This window comes from Pholcus phalangioides, unplaced genomic scaffold (genome assembly GCF_987345545.1).
Source record: "Pholcus phalangioides strain wild (caught in Gottingen) unplaced genomic scaffold, Ppha-v1.0 ptg000003l_1, whole genome shotgun sequence".
NCBI lineage: Eukaryota > Metazoa > Arthropoda > Arachnida > Araneae > Pholcidae > Pholcus > Pholcus phalangioides.
In genome coordinates this window covers 6710015-6729976 of record NW_028301596.1, presented here as the reverse complement: position 1 = coordinate 6729976, position 19962 = coordinate 6710015, and the positions used below count along the sequence as shown (strand labels likewise).

Below are 19962 nucleotides of genomic sequence, written 5' to 3'. Positions count from 1 at the left end.
CCGTTGTGTTAAAAAAAAATCTTCGTATATATTATCATCGCATTTGTACTTTTATTTTAATGTATTATAATTTTCTTCTTATTTTAATTTTCACAATGTCGGATACACAGGGTTAAACCTTGACTGTGTTTCCTGATGAGGAATTCGCATAAAATTTAGAAAATTTAGTATTTCATAACTCAGCCAATTTTGTGAAAAAATGAATTTTTCAATTCAATAAACTAATCTTAAAACTTTTGATGATGTCCGACTAACGACTAATTTTGATCGAGATTCGGCGATATCATGCAAATCATAGGGGCTGGATCCTAGAGGCTGAAGCCATTTGAGCCCTCCAATAAATTTTGTAACGGGGCTGAGCCTCCCCAATAATTAATGAACATGCAATGCACCACGCCCTTCCTCCTCCCGAGTACGCGTTTTAGTCCTGTATATACGGGACGACTGGCAACTTCCAGTCCCCTTCCCAACGTTTTCTTCATGTCGGCGCCTCTGATACAAATTCTTCAAGATAAACATGACCTTTACTCAGTAACATTTTTCCCGCCCACGCAACAACCATATTTGTCTAGTAAGATTCTTTAATTGGCTAATTAATCAACTTTTTTTAATCTTAAAATATGACTTTTAATAATCTAACCCTCATCTTTTTTTTTCCTCATCCGACGAGTGTGGCTTCTTTCTTAATTAAATTATTATTTTTTCAATAGTGAAGTCTGCGTTTTATAATAATAATAATAAAAAAAATGGCAGCCCATCAATATCGAAACTAATTAGTTATAATTAAACGAAAAATATTTTAAAAATTTAAAAAAAAAAAAAGAGGAAAAAAATTCCATTGGGAATAAAGTAAATTTAAATGCAGTCAAACTTGGTTATAACGACATCGAAGTTTCCGTGAAATTTTGTCGTTATAACCGAGGTTGACGTTTGAAAGATTGCGACCATATTTCATCGAGAAAAATGAAGGGGAATCGGGATCTTAAACACGAGATCTTGATAATTCTCGCTAAAAATTATGCCTATCGTCGATGGAATTGCCGATCATTGCTTATGAACAGCATTTGGCAGCACGTTAAGTGCTACAGCAAGTCTGCAAAGAATTAAAATACTGTAGAATCTGGACTATCCGTCTCGTGACTATCCGCGGCTGTCTCTTGGCGTCATGATGTCGCCAAATCATCGGAGCTGTCACCAAACTTCGCTAAGTTTGTTGCTAATTCAGCGATATTTACAGAAGAGAATGCGTTAATTTTCATTTTTACATAAGATAATGACTATTTACAGGCGAAAAATGATATATAATAAATAATAAATAGGAACCATTTACATCATTTTCGTAACAATAGTTATATTCTTGAGGAGGACGAAGAGGTAGGAAGTGAGCATTTATAGAACTGCAGCCTATCCAGCTTTTCTGTTATCCGGCCCGTCCTTCTGCCACATTAGAACGGATAGTCCGGATTCTACTGTACTCTGTATTCACGAAGTAAAACCACTGAGCACATATCGTACACATCTGGGAATGAATATTCATTGAATGATGATTATGTCATCAGCCATCCTTATGAAAATATTACATATTCTCAACGATATATTTTTACTTTGCGTTTTTTGTGTGTATTTATTTACTTTTCCTCTGAATTCCACTGGAAAATCATTAGTCATTGCCAAAAGCGATGCCAAAGGTAAATAAAATTGTCAATTATTGTAAATATTTTGAAAAAATTCATAGTGCTGGAAATAAGCCAGTGAAGAGTGAGCTCTAAGGAAAAAATCTCTCTTCGTTGTTCTGCTGAAATGTGCAAAATGAGAAAACTCATGAAAAATGCCGTGAAATTACTACTTCTAAACCAGACAAGCACCTCGCCCACATTCCTCTGCGGGAATTCTAACGAATTGGAACATGTTGGAATGTGTTGTGAACTTACCGTGAAGCTTGTTTTTATGTAATGGGGTTTTATTATGTGTAATGCTACCATCTATTTTCTTAAGCATGAGTGGAGTGTAATGATTGAATAATAGTATCGTTGGAGAGTACTATTATAATTGTAATAGTATATATCTATTGCTCTCTGTGGCGAGACTTTAAACGGGGATATCGACTCGCATTCACGCTTCGAAGTTGCGAACCAACTTCAGCACAGATTACCACTATGGCGACGATGGGGTTCGAACCCGGGTCCGTCACTATGACCATTCGGCTACACAACGGCCCTTAAAATTAGTGAAAATCATGAAAAAAACTCTATCGCGTAAAAATAGCTAAACATGCAAAATCATAGAAATCCGAGCCCTACTCATTAACATTAGTATCTACAGGAATCAGCTGGAACCATCAATTATTAAAGTCTAAGCGTCACTACAACCGAGGTCGCTATAGTGACTGTATTTAAGGATATCAATATATTTTCATACAAACATCCACAGATTTTCGTTCAAATTTCATCATTTTTGCTCAAATAATGACATAATTATCATGAATGATGGTAGGTTTTTATCGTAAATTACGTGTAATCGTGACTCGACGTATGACGAAATCGTCGATTAAGGACCGTATTCAAACGAACCACACCGTTATTTACCTAGAAAAGTAGAATAATTCTGAAGTAATCTATTTTTTCCCCCGGAATTCATACCGTTCTGAATACTGCAGTCACAGTAACATCAAGTATGCAAATTACACGTTCAGTTTGAGCGCATATTTGTATATCATTGCTTATTTCGAAACAACGCATTTAAAAGAAGTAATAAATAGAGAAAGAGATATGCTTTTATACACAACGCGCCATGTTCAGAGAAAAAGGAGTTTGTTTTATTGTTAACCGATACTCCATCGATTGTCAATAACTTCTTGTTATCTCCCATGCATATGGTCCGCATCACTAATCGATTGTTTCTTCTCTATTCTTTTACTATTTTTTTTTTTGTTTTTCATCAAGCTGAACTGATCGATTGTTGAGTGAATCTGAACGAGGCCATTTCGATTTCACTTGCACGTCCCTTAAATTTTCTTTCCAAAACCAGCTCAATAATATGAGAATCGATAAATCCCTATATGCTACAATCGATTGTTTTAAAAAAAAATTCAAAAATAATAAATATGAAAATTGTATTTAAAAAGATTTTTTTAACCGTATTCGATATTAATTTTGTACTTTATCGAATTTTGTTTCATTAATTTTTCTCCTATCATTTATATACACTATTTTGTTGTAATTATACTGTCAAATTTTTGTCTTTCTCAGATAAATTAATGGTTTTGGATTATAATGTTTTCTTTTGCTCACGATTTACTTGAATTCAGCTTTACTCTTTCTGCGAACGCTCAGTTAAGAGGTTCAGTTGGTAGTGAAAATTCATAATTAATGGAAAACATTCCCATATCGCATTACTAACAAAAATATTTTAATGAAAATGAAAAAAATATTTTCAGTATTAATGAAAAAAAAATTTAATTAATGACGAATATTTTCAAAATCAATGACAAATATTTCTATAATTATTGAAAGAAATTGTTTCAGAATTATTGGAAGGAATATTTCCAGAATCATTGACACAAATATTTTCCAGAATTAATGAAGATTCATATTTGATGCAAAAAATCACTTCAGAATTCATGAAAATCCGTATTCAATGAAAAAGTTAATTTCAGAATTAATAAAATTTCATATTCCATGATAAAATAATTTCGGAATTAATGGAAACTAATATTCCATGAAAAAAATTATTTCTGAAGAAATAAAACTTTCAAACAATATAAGGTCTTTCATTTCACTACGTATGAGCTATTATGACAGAGTAGTTATCAACTCATAAATTCACATTATTATAATTGAATTTTTGAAATTTAGATATCATTATGTCTCTTTTGCGTTTGTTTTCGAAAATTTCTGAATAAAAAAATCTTAGTAGTATTTAAATTAGTATGACATGAATGTCGCTCTCCACTTGTTAATACAAGATATACGGAAAACTGGATGTTGTGAAGATATTTATTATTTCAGATGTTTATTTTTTAAGGAAGGAAAAAACTCATCTCTGCCTCCACCGGGAGTCGAACCCGGGTCCCTCGATTGCCGGACGAGTGCTCTGACCACTAAGCTAGCCACGCTCTAGCGAAGGAAAATCTCTATCTCCTCTGTAGCTTAGTGGTCAGAGCACTCGTCCGGCAATCGAGGGACCCGGGTTCGACTCCCGGTGGAGGCAGAGATGAGTTTTTTCCTTCCTTAAAAAATAAACATCTGAAATAATAAATATCTTCACAACATCCAGTTTTCCGTATATCTTGTATTTAAATTAGTAGTTAGTAGTTAAATTAAAATGCATTTATTTTTCATAAGTATTTTTGATTATCTTTTCTGTGCACACGTGGAAGATATTGTTTGAGTACACTGGATGTGCTGATGTGTGTGTGTGTTCGATTATCCTGGACACAAACACACACACACACACAGATGCTTTTCAAATCCTACGCGAATATCTTCCGCCCACATTCCTGTATATAAATATTGTCTCTGCAGCGCCATCTGACGGCTCGTAATAGAGTTTGTAAATACTTTTCTTTGAATCATCAAAAAATTAAAGATTCGTGTTTTCTAAATCATCATAAACAATATATAATTGGAGATGAATCAAACATAAATTTTAAATGATCGACTCAATTTGTTTGTTTATGGCAATTTATTAATAAAATAGAATCTTTTGAAGATTAATTAGCTGCAAAATTAATTGGATTTTATTTATACCGCTGTTGATGTAATTACACAATCGTGTCAATATGATCGGAAGTCGCTGGAACAGCTCAAATTTGTATAGTGCATGGGTGGGCACCTGGATAAGGTGAAGTAAATTATTAAATTAAAATAATTAATTCACAAATTATTGAATAAAATTTGATATGTATTGGTTCCAACAACAGATTCCTAATTGCACTCATCATTTTTAGTGGCTAAAATAATTTACTCAAGCTAATCGGTCCTAAACAGAGCCGCTCTTGGGGAGTGGTGGGGGGGGGGGCGGTTGCACCGAGCCCCGCACTCTTATTATTATTATTATTTCCTTCATTTGTTCTCAAAAACAAATACTTTCATTACACCATAATTTTCATTAGTTTAAAAAAATTATTTCCTTCATTAATTTAAAACTTGTTTTAAATCCTCGAAATGCTACTTTAAATCTCTTTGAAAATAAGGGGAAACAAACGGAGCATTTTATATTAAAAAAAAAGTCGTGACCGCCAAAATTACGAAACGTCCCGTAAATACGGGACATACGACCACCCTTTATAAACAAGTTCCGCGGGGTGAAATGGTTTCAGCACCCCCCTCCCTTCCTACTCTAGATGGTAACAAGAATATTTTAATAATGTACCCAAGAAAGTTTGGCGAAGAATATTATGCACTTTCTTAGAAATAAGAAAATACACTTAAAAAGTGTTCAAGGGGAGAATTTTTATCCATATTTTCCCCGTCCGCGTCCAACGATAGACTAAACTGGACGCTACGATAAGAAGTAGGGGGAAAAAAACTTTTCATTTTCGTGACTTCGGGCTAAATAGAGCTAACATAAAAGAAAGTTTAAGGAAAAATATAGAGAAGAGACTTCTTCTCTTTCTACAACTAAAGATCATTCCAGAGGATAACTGCAGTTTGGCTTTTGAGATGGCCTCCTGCTCCTCAAGGAGAAGATGTCTTCCGAATTGGTCATCAAGACTCATATATAGAGAGAAGGGCTATAACAAGAGGGGAAGAAAAAAAATGGAGAAGTTACCAAGTGCAAATAAACGAGCTGTTGCTTTGGGGGTCTTATCACTTTACTTTGTTTGGCCATTAAAACTCCAGTTCCCGTAGCTCCTGGAATCCTCTGTATCACGTGCCCCCCATGCGACTGGACAATTGTCATAAAATACCGTGGCGAAAAAAAATAAGAGGGTCACTTGAACGTGATATTGCTGTAACAGAAACGAAAATAGTGGGTACTATTTCTGTCATCAGTGTATCTTGAGCGAGCACCGTCACCTGAACGAGTCAGGACCATGTGAAAATAATTTAGTTTACGCTACACTTGTGAAAGGCTGTCTCGACTGTATATTAGCAAACCTTACATTGATAGGAATAATGGAGTTATTTAGTGTCTTGTGATTGGTCGCAATCATTGAGAAAGAAATAATCGCCCCCTCCCTTTTATTATATATTCTAATAAAAAGAATTTTGACCATTATAGTAGAATTTACTAGATATCTCGCCTTTCTTGATACCTTTTATTTCGACAATTGCGAGATATCTCGCCTAACTTGATACCTTTTATTGCGGCAATTTTATGAGCCCACATACTGCGTTATGGTTTTTTTCAACAGTCAAACATATTTTTCATCCTGTTGGCCTGTCGGATCAACTACCAGTGGACTAAGTCAGCATTTATTCAAAGTTTGATAACAGAAGTAGAGACGGTAGTTTTCTTTTTTACCCTTCGAGATAGCATAGGCATATGCGTACAGTATAAATAATAGAAAAAAGGCCCGAGTTTTTCTCTTCTTCGGTTTTTTTTATTGTTCTTTTTGGAGTAGGGAGGAGGGTAGGCACTATCAGCTGTGCAAAATCAAAAAATTAAAAACATATATTCTTGAAAAAGGGAGTGGCATTTTACAGAGGGTTCAGAAATTTCCACTGTTGCAGTAATAATGCGGATCAGTGAAATTTTAAAAACCGCTGAAAGGATTAAGGACAAAATCTTTTTTTTTAATGGAGCTTCATCATCTTTTGTGAATGAGATGGTTCAAGAGAGAGATGGGTGACTTTCGTTATTAGAAATAATCGAAAAATTATCGACCTTTGTGACGAAGGGGGTGAAGGGATTTGTTGAAATCAACCACACAAATCCCCTAAAAAAACTCCTAGCGAGCATTTGGTTTCGCTGGAAGCTCCGCCCCGTCTTGACGTCTTGCCACCTCCCTCTTTCACAGCGACTAATCACGGCTCGCTAATTTCTCCAGTGCTTGAATATAAGTAAATAATGTGAATATGTATATGTCGCGGTGGGCAGTTTAATTGGCATACAATGATGGTTTGGATAGGGGGGAAATAATGTTCTTCAACTTCACTTGGGGCTCCATAATGTGTTGGAATGTGTCATTCGCTGAAATACTCACAAAATTTTCGGATTAGATGCGACAACAACGTGCGATAATCCGCCCCCCCCCCCCATCTGGCCCTGGCTAATGTGGCAGAGGCTGACAAGGCTTCAGCTCCGGATGAATAATGTCATCTTTTAATGAAGTAGAAAATTGCTATAGATGGGGGAGCCCTGGGTGAGTTTCGTTATACTCTGTTTCCTTTACTAGAAATTTTGTAGGGGGGGGGGGGGCTACTAAAGTATTTATGGCTTCCTCAATGAATTTTATTATTTATTTATTATTTGAGTGTAAAATAAATTGTCTTTCACTACTGTGAACATATTATACAGGGACCATATGAAATCCTTACCTGGAGGTTTATATTTTGTTTGCTAGGTAGAAATTAAACATGGGGGGGAGAGGGCCCTTGAAAAATCTCGCCTTGTGGCAAGTCAAATTATACGTGGCCCTAACAAGGGAAGGATAATAGATTTCCAGAATGGATTCCTCCATGAATCTGTAATTAATCTTAAATTCTGTTTTTTACTCCTGTATTTATCATAAGAAGACCGTGGTTACCCTGGCCTTGGGTAATTCGTGTTCACTTTGCCAAGATCATAGCTCGTCCATTAGTCGACCGTTTCTTGATTAACCACGCTTACGTTAAACGAACTGCGCCAGAAATTATTCAAAAATTTTCGTGACAGTGAATTTCAGTTACGGCATCCGTATATAAAATTTATACAATTTATAAAATTTTTATAAAATTTATTATTTGAGTGCGTGTGATTTCTTTATTCAAATCTACAATGTTTGACCGACCGTCGCCAAATTTTGTATATATACCAAATGGGGCCCGATTTGAACAATAGGCTACTTTAAAAGTTCGTCAGAGCCCGGCAAATGTCCAAAATGGGGTAAAAAAAGCTGTCTGGCGACAATGGTTTCTCGTCCCCAACAATGCGTTTTAGACATGTTTACTCCTTTGCATTTGCGTTTTGTAACCTTTTTGATGCTCCTAGTGTATAGAAAAATCCCACGCAGCGTCGGGTATTATAGCTAGTAATAAATAAAAACAGATTTGTGTAAAATTCATCTCAGCTCTCGAACAGGAGTCATCTCTTCGAGGGAAGCCTTGTAGACTTTGATAGAGAATCTCAAGGCGAAGATTTTGTATAATTCTCTATACCGAATTACCGGTATAAAACATTAAAAACTGACTTTAGGGGGGGGGGTAGATAACCCCTTTAAACTGACTTAGTAAAACTGACTTAGAAGGTAAGCTAAAGGTTAATGAAAGAGAGAGAGAGCCTAATGATGTTTTTGAAATTTAACTCTGGACACAAAAAAATGATATCCCATAGAATAATACCAATTACATAAACGTCTCCCCCCTCTCAATGACGTAATATCCGGTTATATTCAATGATATCTAACACTTGAATAACCTTGATCCGAACAATCTGACGAATGACGTTTGAATATGTGTTTTAGATAAGAAGAGTTTTTTTAGACTGGGATTGGGCTGACACAATAATGGATTCAATGGCGTAGTCAAATATCAATTTTCTTCTTTTTATTTTTATTTTCAGAGTAAATAAACAATTAAAGTAGCTGATAGATGCTGATGATGGTCGTTCATAATCGTTATATCGATCACTCGTCCCGTTTTTATCGCTGTGTTTTCTCTTCTCTCAATTATTATTATTAACTGTAAATTCGACGTTTTCTTGTATATATATCTCTCTCTCTTATCCCTTATATTTCCTCATATCTGTCAAACATATTCCTTATCTTATTCTTAAATGTAGTAGTTTATGGTACGTGTTGATTATATTGAGAATTGCGCACAAGTGACTGACGCAACATTTACCCCCTTAATTCGCTACGGCACTGTGTGGATACGAGTTTTTGTGCTGTTTAGTTTTAATTAATTAGTTGGATTTAATTTGTGACTTTTTTTTTTATTGAAAATATCATTTCAATCATTTGTTATCAACCTTTTTATAGCCCATGGCCCGCTTTAGACTTTATTTTCTTCTCGTGTCCCTCCCCCCCCCCTCGTCTTACCCAGGGGCCCCTACCCTCATGCAAGAGCGAGACCCTTTTCTACTTCTTGAATTTATTCAAACCTGTTTTATAATGAACAAAAATTTTATAAATAAGATCGGTCTCCGTAACCCTAGGCCGGGCCCGGATCCAGAAGAGGGAGGGTGATCATCCCTCCCAAGAATCGAATTATATGGGAAAAATAGTTCTGTGTGAAATACGTGACGATCCAACGAATCTACACAATAAATTGCCTCAGATAGGTCCGCACCTATATTCTGGGCTTTCATCTTTCTTTAAGCCGAGCACAACTCCGGTCTATTGCCCCGGGAAATTTGCTACGGGGGGTGAGTTGTGCCGGAATTGTAAGTTTGAGTACCTGACAGTGTATGTCTGAGCGCTTCTATCATAACAAGCAATAGCATTAGATCCAATCACAACATATTTACATTCTCAATAAACACTAGTCTGGAGAAACTGGAGAAACCGCGAGACACCCACGCTCTGTCGCAAGTAGCAACGTAAGCACTTCGCTTAAACACTAGTCTAGAATATATTACAATACTAGATCATAAAACAACACAAATACATCAACTCATTCTAAAAATTCCAAATGTACAACCATTCATGTTAACCAACTAAAAAATACATGTGAGAATATGATCGTAAGTGAATTCTGTGTATGTCAACAGCGTAATTTTATATGGTTGTATTTAAATATTTATACGTGTTTTTTCTTTATTCGGTTGTAAAATTTCAAAAATATATATCTATCTATATGTATAAAATTGATTGTCTGTGTGTCACTCACGCGAGTGAACGCCCAAGTATAATTGAAACAGGACCTGACTTGAACGGCAGGCTACTTTAAAAGTTCGTCAGAGTAGGGCGAATGCCCGAAATGGGCGAAAAACTGTCGGACAACAATGGTACGTTGGCCTCAACAATAACTTTCGGAATGTTTACTTTGGTTACCGTGGTTCCCTAATAATGCGTCTCAAACATGTTTATTGCTTTGCAATGAATTGTCACTGCTTTGATGCTCCTAGTATAGAGAAAACCAGTGCAGCGCCGGGATACATAATAAAGCTAGAGTGATTTTATAAAATACTGTATTAACCAACTAGTTATAATACCCGATGCCGCCAGGGTTTTCTCCATATACTGGGAGAATTGAAGAAGTTACAAAACATTGTAAAAGAGTAAATATGCCCGAAGCGCATTTTTTGGGAACTACGGTAACCAAAGTAAAAATATTCTAAAAGTCTGTTGAGGCGTAGAAACGATTGTTGCCCGACGGTTTTACTCCCATTTCGGGCATTTGCCCGGCTCTGACGAGTTTATAAAGTATCCTGTATATCGTTTAATCTTGATCCTGTTTCGTATACATGCAAAATTTGGTGACGATCGGCCTAAAATTATGGATTTGTGTAAAGAACATACATACACACACACAGAGAAAAAATTAATTTTATATACAAGATGCATAGGCGCCGGAACCTAGGGGCTTGGAGCATTTGAGCCCCCTCAAAATAAATTTTATAAGAAAGCTGAGCCCCACAATAATTTCTAAAAAATCATTGCAATGCGTCTTCCTCCTCCTGCCTACGCACTTAGTCCCGTATATATGGGACGACCAGCAACTTTTAGCCCCTCCAATGTTTTCTTCATGTCGGCACCTCTGGATGTATGGCATTCTGCTGGAGAACCGTTAATCCTAGAGGCATACTTCCAGTCGGAAAAAAAGCATTTAAATATTGCGTACTACTCAGATATGACATTCATGTTGCAAGAGGTTGTATAGTTATTAAAGTAACAAAAAATTAACTTTTTATACCGTCCCCTTGCGGCCGGAAACCCACTTTGAAAGTTTTTGCCCTATCTCTTCTGATGCCAAAAAAAAAAATTTCACATTTCTAAGTGCAATATTCACTGAGATATTCAAATTCAAAGACAGAGGAAAAAAATTGGGAAAGAGCAGACTTAAATGCGGATAAAATTGTTTTCCGTTAAAGAAGGCAATCCATCTCGTCAATGCTACTTATAGTGTTATAGCGGAATACATAGTTAGCCACAATTAGAATAACAGTAAGAGGATTGTGGGGAATAATTTCGGCAACCCTGTGCATTGATTAAGAAATTTAATTATAGTATTATCACAAAAGTATTCATAAGTTTGTGAAATAATATTGCATTGATACTGTATCAAAATGCGTATCGTATAAATTGCTGTGTGTGTATAAATCACCAATCAAAAATTCTTTCAACTGACACCTAGCGTTATTAATTTAAATACTTTTCCTTTCTTTCGCAGAGGAAAGAAGCTTTCATGAAGTTCGGACCCATGTGCCTTAGGTTGCCAGTCGTCAAGGTAAGCCCCTCTTTTATTCAGTTTCATAAGCGTTCAAATAAAATTTTTCCCGTATCTAAATATCAGCATCATTTCAATTAATTATTTCAAAATAATTTAATGTGGGCAGTTAAAAAAAAAACCCATTATAAATTGATGATTAGATACATGCCAAATCCACGCCTTTTTTCCCCCCATTCAACTGGAATGGAAATTTATTTATGAAAAATTAAAAATTTATCAATAAAAGTCATTTAAAAATGGCAATGGATACAATTCATGTGGAAAAAAAAACATGGATTGCCAAAAGTGTAATTTGAAAATAATTAATAATTCCATCGTGTGAAATCCCTACACGTTAAAAAGTGTGTGTTTGTATTTATTTTTCTCTTTTCACATTTTTGTCTACATCAGCGGTTCCCAAATACTTTTTGTCGGGGACTCCCCCCCCTCCCGGGAATCTTGGTGGTCTGTCATGGATCCCTTCTCCCATTATAGCAGCAGGAACTACAGCCATATTATCAACGAGAATGTTCTCGAACAGTGATGGTAACCTCTTCCAGCGAAATTTCCCTCGAAAAATTCCCTTTTGACAAAATTTTTCCCACGCATTCAGAAAAATGTGCTGCCATCTAGCGGGGGAAATACATAATCAAGTGTTTTACAATAGAAAAGTATTGCACTGCATTAGTTTCTTTATTTTTTGCAAAAATTCTTTTGTTTGATGAACTCTCAAAATTTCCCACTTGGGCAAATTTTGGCCAATTTTTCCCACGAAAATGGGAAATTTCCCACGAGTTACCATCACTGTTCTCGAACAATGGAAGACATTCTATCGTCCAGTATTAGCAAATGTGATGCGATAGCAATGCCATCTACTGGACTGCAAGAGAACTAAAACAACGTTTCATACTGATATCGAGAGATGTCGCCAAAGTGCAATTTTTGGTAAATGATAACAACATCGATACTTCAGTCTACCAACGTTGCAGCAGTGCTTTTGTGCGTTAATTTAATTAAAACTTTCAATGTAATTTTTATATAATATTCATTTTTTTTCAACTCGGTGTTAATTTTTTTTTATAATTCTGCAATTTTGCCGTGGATCCTCAGAAAGAAAGCCATGAACATTTGGTGTCCAGGAACACCCGATTGGGAACCACTGGTTTACATTGTAGTTTTGTACATGTAATATGCCGTTTACTGTGTTTTTTTACTTTTATATCTTATTATGTGTGTTTTAAATTACAAGTAAAACAAAATGAATGGAATAAAAATAAATATGGACGAAGGAAATGAGTGTGTTTAGATAGTCATTCTCAACTTGGTGGCGCTGTGGCAAAGGTCTTGAACGCAAAGACGGAGAATCTTTCGTGTTCAGTGGATCGCATAACGAACCTAGGAATAACATGAGGTTACGGTAAGAAAGCTATGGATACATAATCATTAACCAAAGGACCTGCGGGTGAATGGTGGCTAAGTGGTGGTCAATTTTTTCCGAGCCCGTGCAACAATCAAAAACGCAAATGTTGCGCTTATCCCTACTTCTTCTACTACTACTACTACTAAACCGTACATGCACTTCCTTCACATTCCTCCGAGGAATTTCGAACGAGTCGGTACATGCAGGAGCGTGTCTTCTGAACGTGAAGCCCTAACGTATTTATGTTGTCAGAGTTATGTTTATTTTGTGTTCTTGTTGGTGCTGGCATGTATTCTTCAATATTTTGAAGTGAAGACGGTAAATGCTAAAATTTTCATGTTATGTTTCTGTCGTGTTGAAGGACTGCTTGCTCTTTGAGAGGGAAAGTTTTTCAAATGGAAGACCGGCTCACATTTGCTCCTCAAAGTTGGAAAACCGCAGAAAACAAACTTCAGCGGACCTTCAATCACTATGTCGCCAACGGGGGTTCGAACCTGGATCTTCACTACGCGTGCCACTATCGGCAATGAAGCCACTCATTATCATTTAGGGTTTCCAAAACGTCTCGTACATACGAAATTGTTACATATTTTGATCCAATGAAAGAGAAAGTCCCCTCAAAGTATTCCTGAAAATTTAAATAAATTCACAAATTTGTGAATTTTTTTTCCCCTGCATTTTTTTTTTTTTTTTTTGAATCGTGTGTTTTGAGATATTCCGGAAAAAAAAAGTTTTTGTGGGAAACCCTTCATGTACCACACTTAGTACCATGGCGTGGCACTTGTAAGATGCAGATTCACCACTTCCTGTGATATAGACGGCTATTACACTGCTCAAAACAATTAGGGGAGCACATGGTTTTAACAAAATTACGCAAAGATGTATACCGATAAGTAACATAAAATGAATCATCCGTAATTTAAAGCCTAGCAGGAAACGGAAGAAGAAAACTTCATATGCAAATCAAAGTTCATGACGTCAAAAACCAGAAAAAGGAGATAAGGGCAGAAATCGGTCGGGATGTTGCAGAAACGTCTGTTTTACTGCCGTAACTGTGAAATTCGATTGCGCAGTATTTTTTTTTTGAGACAAGGTGACTTGAGGATGTCTCAACAACGTGATTTACCAGAATCCATGGCATGGCGTGTTATAGGCAGACTGGAATCCGGGCAAACACAACGTAGTGTCGCGGACGCTGTTGGAGTCGCCAGAAGTGTTGTTGCAAGGCTGTAGAATCGATTCCAAGAAACAGGAAATGTTAGACGTCGACCAGGGCAAGGTCGATCACGTGCCACTACAGCAACTGATGACCGGTATGTACAGTTAACAGCCCGTCGAAACAGAACAAAGAATGCTACGCAGCTGCAAAGACGGTTGCTCTTGGCAACAGGACGAAGAGTGTCCAGCCAAACAGTACGTAATCGGCTTCATGAGGGAGGGCTCTATGCACGTAGGCCAATGGTCTGCATTCCGTTGACCCCACGCCACCGTGCGGCCCGAAGAAGATGGGCTGCTGAACATCGAGATTGGGAGCAACATGATTGGAGTCAAGTGCTGTTTACAGACGAGTCCCGATTCAGTCTGGAGTGTGACACCCGACGTATTCTGGTATGGAGGGACAGGGGCACTCGAAATAACCCCGCATTCGTTCGTGAAAGGTCACAATACAGACGACGAGCTGGTTAGATGGTATGGGGTGGAATCAGCATAGGCGGACGTACGGACATGCATATCATTCGGAATGGCACTTTGACAGCCCGAAGGTATGCAGACGAGATACTGCGACCTCATGTCATCCCTTACGCTGGAGCCATTGGAGATTCCTTTGTTTTCCAGGATGATAATGCCCGACCGCATAGAGCTCGTCTGGTGGAGAACATGCTTGAAGCTGAAACAATACAGCGTATCGAATGGCCAGCGTGCTCTCCTGACCTGAATCCAATCGAGCATGTTTGGGACATGCTCGGACGACGCATTGCTGCCCGACCAAGGCCGCCTGTTACTGTCCGAGACTTGCAGATTGCACTTCTTGAGGAGTGGAACAGTATTCCCCAAAGTCTGATCGATAACCTCATCGCATCCATGGCAAACAGGTGTGCAGCAGTCTTAGCTGTTCGAGGAGACCACACGCCCTATTAAAACTCATGCATCATGTTAAACAATACTTTTTTTTTTATCGTTTACATGTAACCAAATTGTTGCCCTAAATCATTTTTTCATGTTTTTTCCATATTTTCAAAGAATTAAAGCTTTTTTTACGTCTTTTTTCTGTATTGCGCATTGATACGCGTGTACTATCCATTGTATGCCAATACGTGGCTGTCTCGCACAGTTTTCTTCACTTTTTGCTTGCTTCCCCTAATTGTTTTGAGCAGTGTATTTATGGGGAATATAGCTATTAATTTATGGCATTTATGCATTTTTGTTTTTCTTTCAAAGGTTTTGCTGGTATTCTCCAAGGACGATTCTCAGAGCGATGCCCTGAAATGTGCAGCCGAGAAGTTGAGCTGCGAATGCACAATCGCAAGGAACCCAGACCAGGCGGTCGAAGAATACAAAAGTCATCATCATCACGTCGTATTCATCGATTCACGTAATTCAAAAGCTTTCGATCCCATCGCACTTTGCAGGTAAGAATTCTTCATGCACAAGTTTTTTGTCATTATTCTCAGTCCAGTGTTTCCAAACCTTTCTTTACCCATGAGCTCATGCGTTAAGATGGCCCGGGTTTTGCTGAATTCTGAAGGTAGTCACACTCCCCCCCCCCCCCACCCCCCGCTCTAATCTGACGTAAAAAAAGTTTCATTTCTGCCCACCTGAATTTTTTCACTGCTCTCTGTGCCATCTTTAACAAAATGCGGTCTTAACATATGGGACAACCCGGCTGGTCACATACAGTGTCCATCTAATTGCATTTTTTAGCTGCCAAGTCTTCCCCCATCTCCAGGACTCCCGAAAAATTCTTATTTCTCCCGAATTTCGACCGTGATTATATAAAATCCCAATTTTTGGGGTGGAATTATCCCTAAAAACTTAACCCGGAAAAAAGACTGTTTCTTTCATTTTTAATCCCCGAAATGATGTCACAAGCATCAAATAAATTGTCACCATTGCATCAAATCACAAAATAAAAATATTTCATTTTCGGGTAAAAGAGATAAAATTCGCCAATCAAGGCAGCGTTTATTCGTCCATTCGACATCCGAAATTAGCACGATGACCTGTAGCTGCTTTGACTATATGCTACATAGTCTCTATGTCTCGTTTCATGCCCGATGGCGATATTTTGTTTTCGTGACTTGATTTGAGAGTAGTAATGGAGGTGCAGAGTAAAATTTGATCTACTGGTTCTCGATGATCGGTAACCTGGTGATTGCTTGCAGGATGTCACATTTTTGCTAAGGGAAAAATCCCTACAATTTTACTAAAGTTAATGAAAAATCCCTGCATTGCTTTTCAAAAATCCCTTTTATATTTATTTTGTGTGCATAATTCGGATCCACGCAAAAATCTCCCTAATTCTGAATCTCCATAGTTGGCAGCTATGCAATTGCAGAATCTGAAAGATCATCTTTTTGGACATTTGGCTTTTTTCTATGCCTCTGGGATTATCCAATCAATTGAAGTTTTTCATAATCCAAGATGATAATTTCTGTGGAGTATAAAAAGTTAAGCTAATAGAGCAATATAGCTCTTTCCTGATGATGAAGAGCTTTGATCCTGCTCTTTAGTCGATGTATTTCCTATCCTATATAGAGCTGAGATCCAACATCCATAGTTCCAGCAGAGTTCAGATGACCCTGCAGCAGCATACGTGGTAGGGATGAACAACTCTTTTTCGCCTTTGAAAATAATTTTATCCAGGAAATATCTCATTTCTCCTCTGAACGATCAAAATCTGCCGGATCAAAGAAGGCGTAGGTGGGGGGCGCAAATTTCACCCTTTAACCAGAAGCGTATTTACAGGAGGCTTAGTGGGTTCAGGGCCGTCATTTCAACTTTTTCCAGGGGGGGGGGGGGCAAAGCACATGTACTCAATGTATGTATATATATATTTGTATATATATGTACCCTTTTTAATGTATTTTCAAATGCCGGGGGGGGGGGGCAACGGCCCCCCTGGCCACCCTAAATGACGGACCTGAGTGGGTTGTAATCCACAGGCGGTTAAAACCATAAATCCGCCTCTGGTTAGAGAGTGAGGGACTACGTCAGTGAGCGACCAAACGAGTAACCTAGACAGTAGACAGCAAGGACAGGAAAGTGAGTGACCAAAAGTATTTGCAAGCCTGTGAGTGAACAAAAGATCGACCTAAAGAATTTGAAAGCATGTGAGTGACCAAAAGAGTGATCTACAGAGCGGGGACGTAAAGGTCAGTGAGTGAAGTAAAGAGTGAACTGGAGAGTTTGCGAGTGCGTGAGTGACCTAGTGAGCAAAGAACCTAGAAGCATGTGAGTGATCAAAAGAGTGACTTCGAGAGCTAGGGACCAGTTAAATGAGTGACCTAGAGAGTTTGCAAGATTGTGAGCGATCAAAACAGTGTGAAAGCACGTGACAAAAATAGTGGCCTAGAGAGCGTGGGACCAGGTAGGTGAGTGAGTAACCCAAAAAGCGACCATGAAAATCTGCAAGCATGTGAGTGACCATAAGAGTGTCTCAAGACGAGGGATGGGGGCTAAGTGTGCTGCAAATTTAAGGAACGAGTGGGCCAGAAAATTCTACGTGGGAGAAGGGTGAAAAATCCTTAAATCCGCCTCTGCTTTTAACTTATAATTCAACATCACAGGGGGGCGACAAAATGCTCGCTATGTCCCCTCCTCCCACCCACAAAAATGGGGCTAACAAGGCTCTAGCCCTGGGCCGGCCCGGGACAATTACCCTCTCTTTTTTTTTGTCTTTTAATGCTATAAATTCACAATAGAAGGGTCCGTAAAAAGTCTCGTTGGGGGTCCGCCAAAGATCTCAGCCTGGGGTAAGGGGCATGATGTGCTCTTGCTCCTGCTGGCGAAGCATCTGGTTGCGGCCCAGACACCTATTAATTAATAGTTACATTAATGAATAATGCAATTTATTCATTATCTCTTAAATATTTTTTGTCATTTATTTATTATTTTTGTAATTATTGCATGTCTGGATATCCCATATATATATACTAATCCTTTCGTATATCAATTCAGATTGAATTCGTATTCATAAATATGTTTTATTAGTTATGTATTGAATTGGTTGCACGTTTACAAGAATTGAATCCCGGGAATGGACCCTTTCGGGATACGTATTTACATACTTTTCCATACATTCATATATTTTTCCATTATTTCTTCTGTCTAGATCATTACGGACAATACAGGGTTGTCAATACAGCTGCTTGATAGCTGTTGTAAAGAAAAGGTAGGTGTATACAATCCAATAATTATGTTATTTTCAGATATGTTAATAGAAGATGTATAATAATATCCTTTTGTTATCTGATTTCCCCGAAAATATAATTATCAGAATCGAAAAATTGACTATTAGAATTGAAAAATGAATTATTAGTTTTCGTTTCTAATTAACTTTTATTTTTTCAGTATGGTAAGTGAATGAAATGTATAATAATTTATTATTGTTGTGATTGAGGGTTCTCTTTTTGTGAGAGATAAACACACAATTGTTATTATTAGCGTTAAATTCTACAATGGACTCGAATAGTTAATGTAATGATATCGGTTATCTATACGAGTACAGTACGCTTATCGCTTTGCTTTCGCCTACATCTCCGAACATTATCCGCTAAATCACTAATGCACACGTGTGTGATTAGGAGCTCGGCGATTCATTGTTTCGATGACCAACCAGTGATAAGCTCGTCAACTTGTCTATTGTTTTCGTTCGTAAATGAAACCAATTTTATAGATTGTACTTGGGAGTTCACTCGGCACATGACTCTAGAGAAAGTTATCCCGTGGCTCTGAATGGGACTGGTTTTGCGATTATATCCATACGAAAATTTCCAATTTTAATAAAATATGAATGATTGAAAATTATAGAAAATTTCGACACCTAAAAGCCTGGAAAATAAGATAAGTTTGTAACACCAAGTACAGTTTCAGTAGTAAAGAAAGAAATAAAAATCGTATGTTTTTTGTACTAAAATTAAAGAAAAATATGGAAAATAATAAACAAAAAGAATGGAAATCAAGTGTAAAATAATAGTTAGAAGAATATATTAGAATTAAAATTTCCATCCATAAAAGAAAATTTGAATTATTAAAATTTGCGCCTTTTTCATTGTACGGAAAGGAAATCAGGAAACACACACAGAGAAAATTTTTTTTGAAATATTAAAGGAATTTGGTTAAATTTGAAGAATTCGAGAATAATCTCGCGAACATCAGTACAATGCCATCATTGAAAAAAGTGCTAAAAATATGCAGTCATCCTAAAATTTCGGTGATTTTATGCATTTATATGCACTAATTGTGAAAAGTGCTAAAATATGCTATCGTATATGCACTCGCGTATAATCCGGGCTCTAGTCATGACCCTTGAAGTCGAATTTTCAAAAATGACTTCAAAAAAATATTTCATTCAATTGCAAATAAAATAATAAAAATTTAATGTCAAAATCGGTGGTTAATTTGTTATTTCACAAATGAAAGAAAGAAGTAAAATGAATGATAGTGTGTAAATGCATACAAGAAAAAACACTTTGGATGCGATTTTCTCAGATTGCAGTATTTGAGCTCATCCGTAAGATTAAAAAAAACTATTGCCTCAAAAAATTTTGCAGAAATTACTTGCCATGTGTTATTAGTAAAATGGGCCTTGAATTTAGCAATTGATTGATGGGAAATATTTTAAAAAATGTTGTCAGATTTTTGGAATTTATATCTTTTCAAACTTCAAAAATTCATGAAATTCAAGCGAATGATCAGATATCCAAGTTTGAGGTCCATTTTTTACTAACACCGGTGGAATAAGCATTTCTCCAAAATTTTATAATTTTTGCTGCAGTAGTTCCCTTTTAAACTTACGAATGAACT

General features: G+C 37.0%; 1 protein-coding gene across 3 annotated transcripts in view; it reads left to right on the top strand.

The window, feature by feature from the left end:
* Positions 1-19962, top strand: part of LOC149087974 (high affinity cAMP-specific and IBMX-insensitive 3',5'-cyclic phosphodiesterase 8B-like) — a 293484-nt gene that overhangs the window by 232233 nt on the left and 41289 nt on the right. For all 3 annotated transcript variants that reach the window (XM_089243270.1, XM_089243262.1, XM_089243278.1), the window contains exons 2-4: positions 11478-11534; positions 15376-15566; positions 18269-18328. In XM_089243270.1, coding sequence (XP_089099396.1) covers positions 11478-11534; positions 15376-15566; positions 18269-18328 — 308 coding nt within the window. The remainder of the gene's footprint in view (positions 1-11477; positions 11535-15375; positions 15567-18268; positions 18329-19962) is intronic.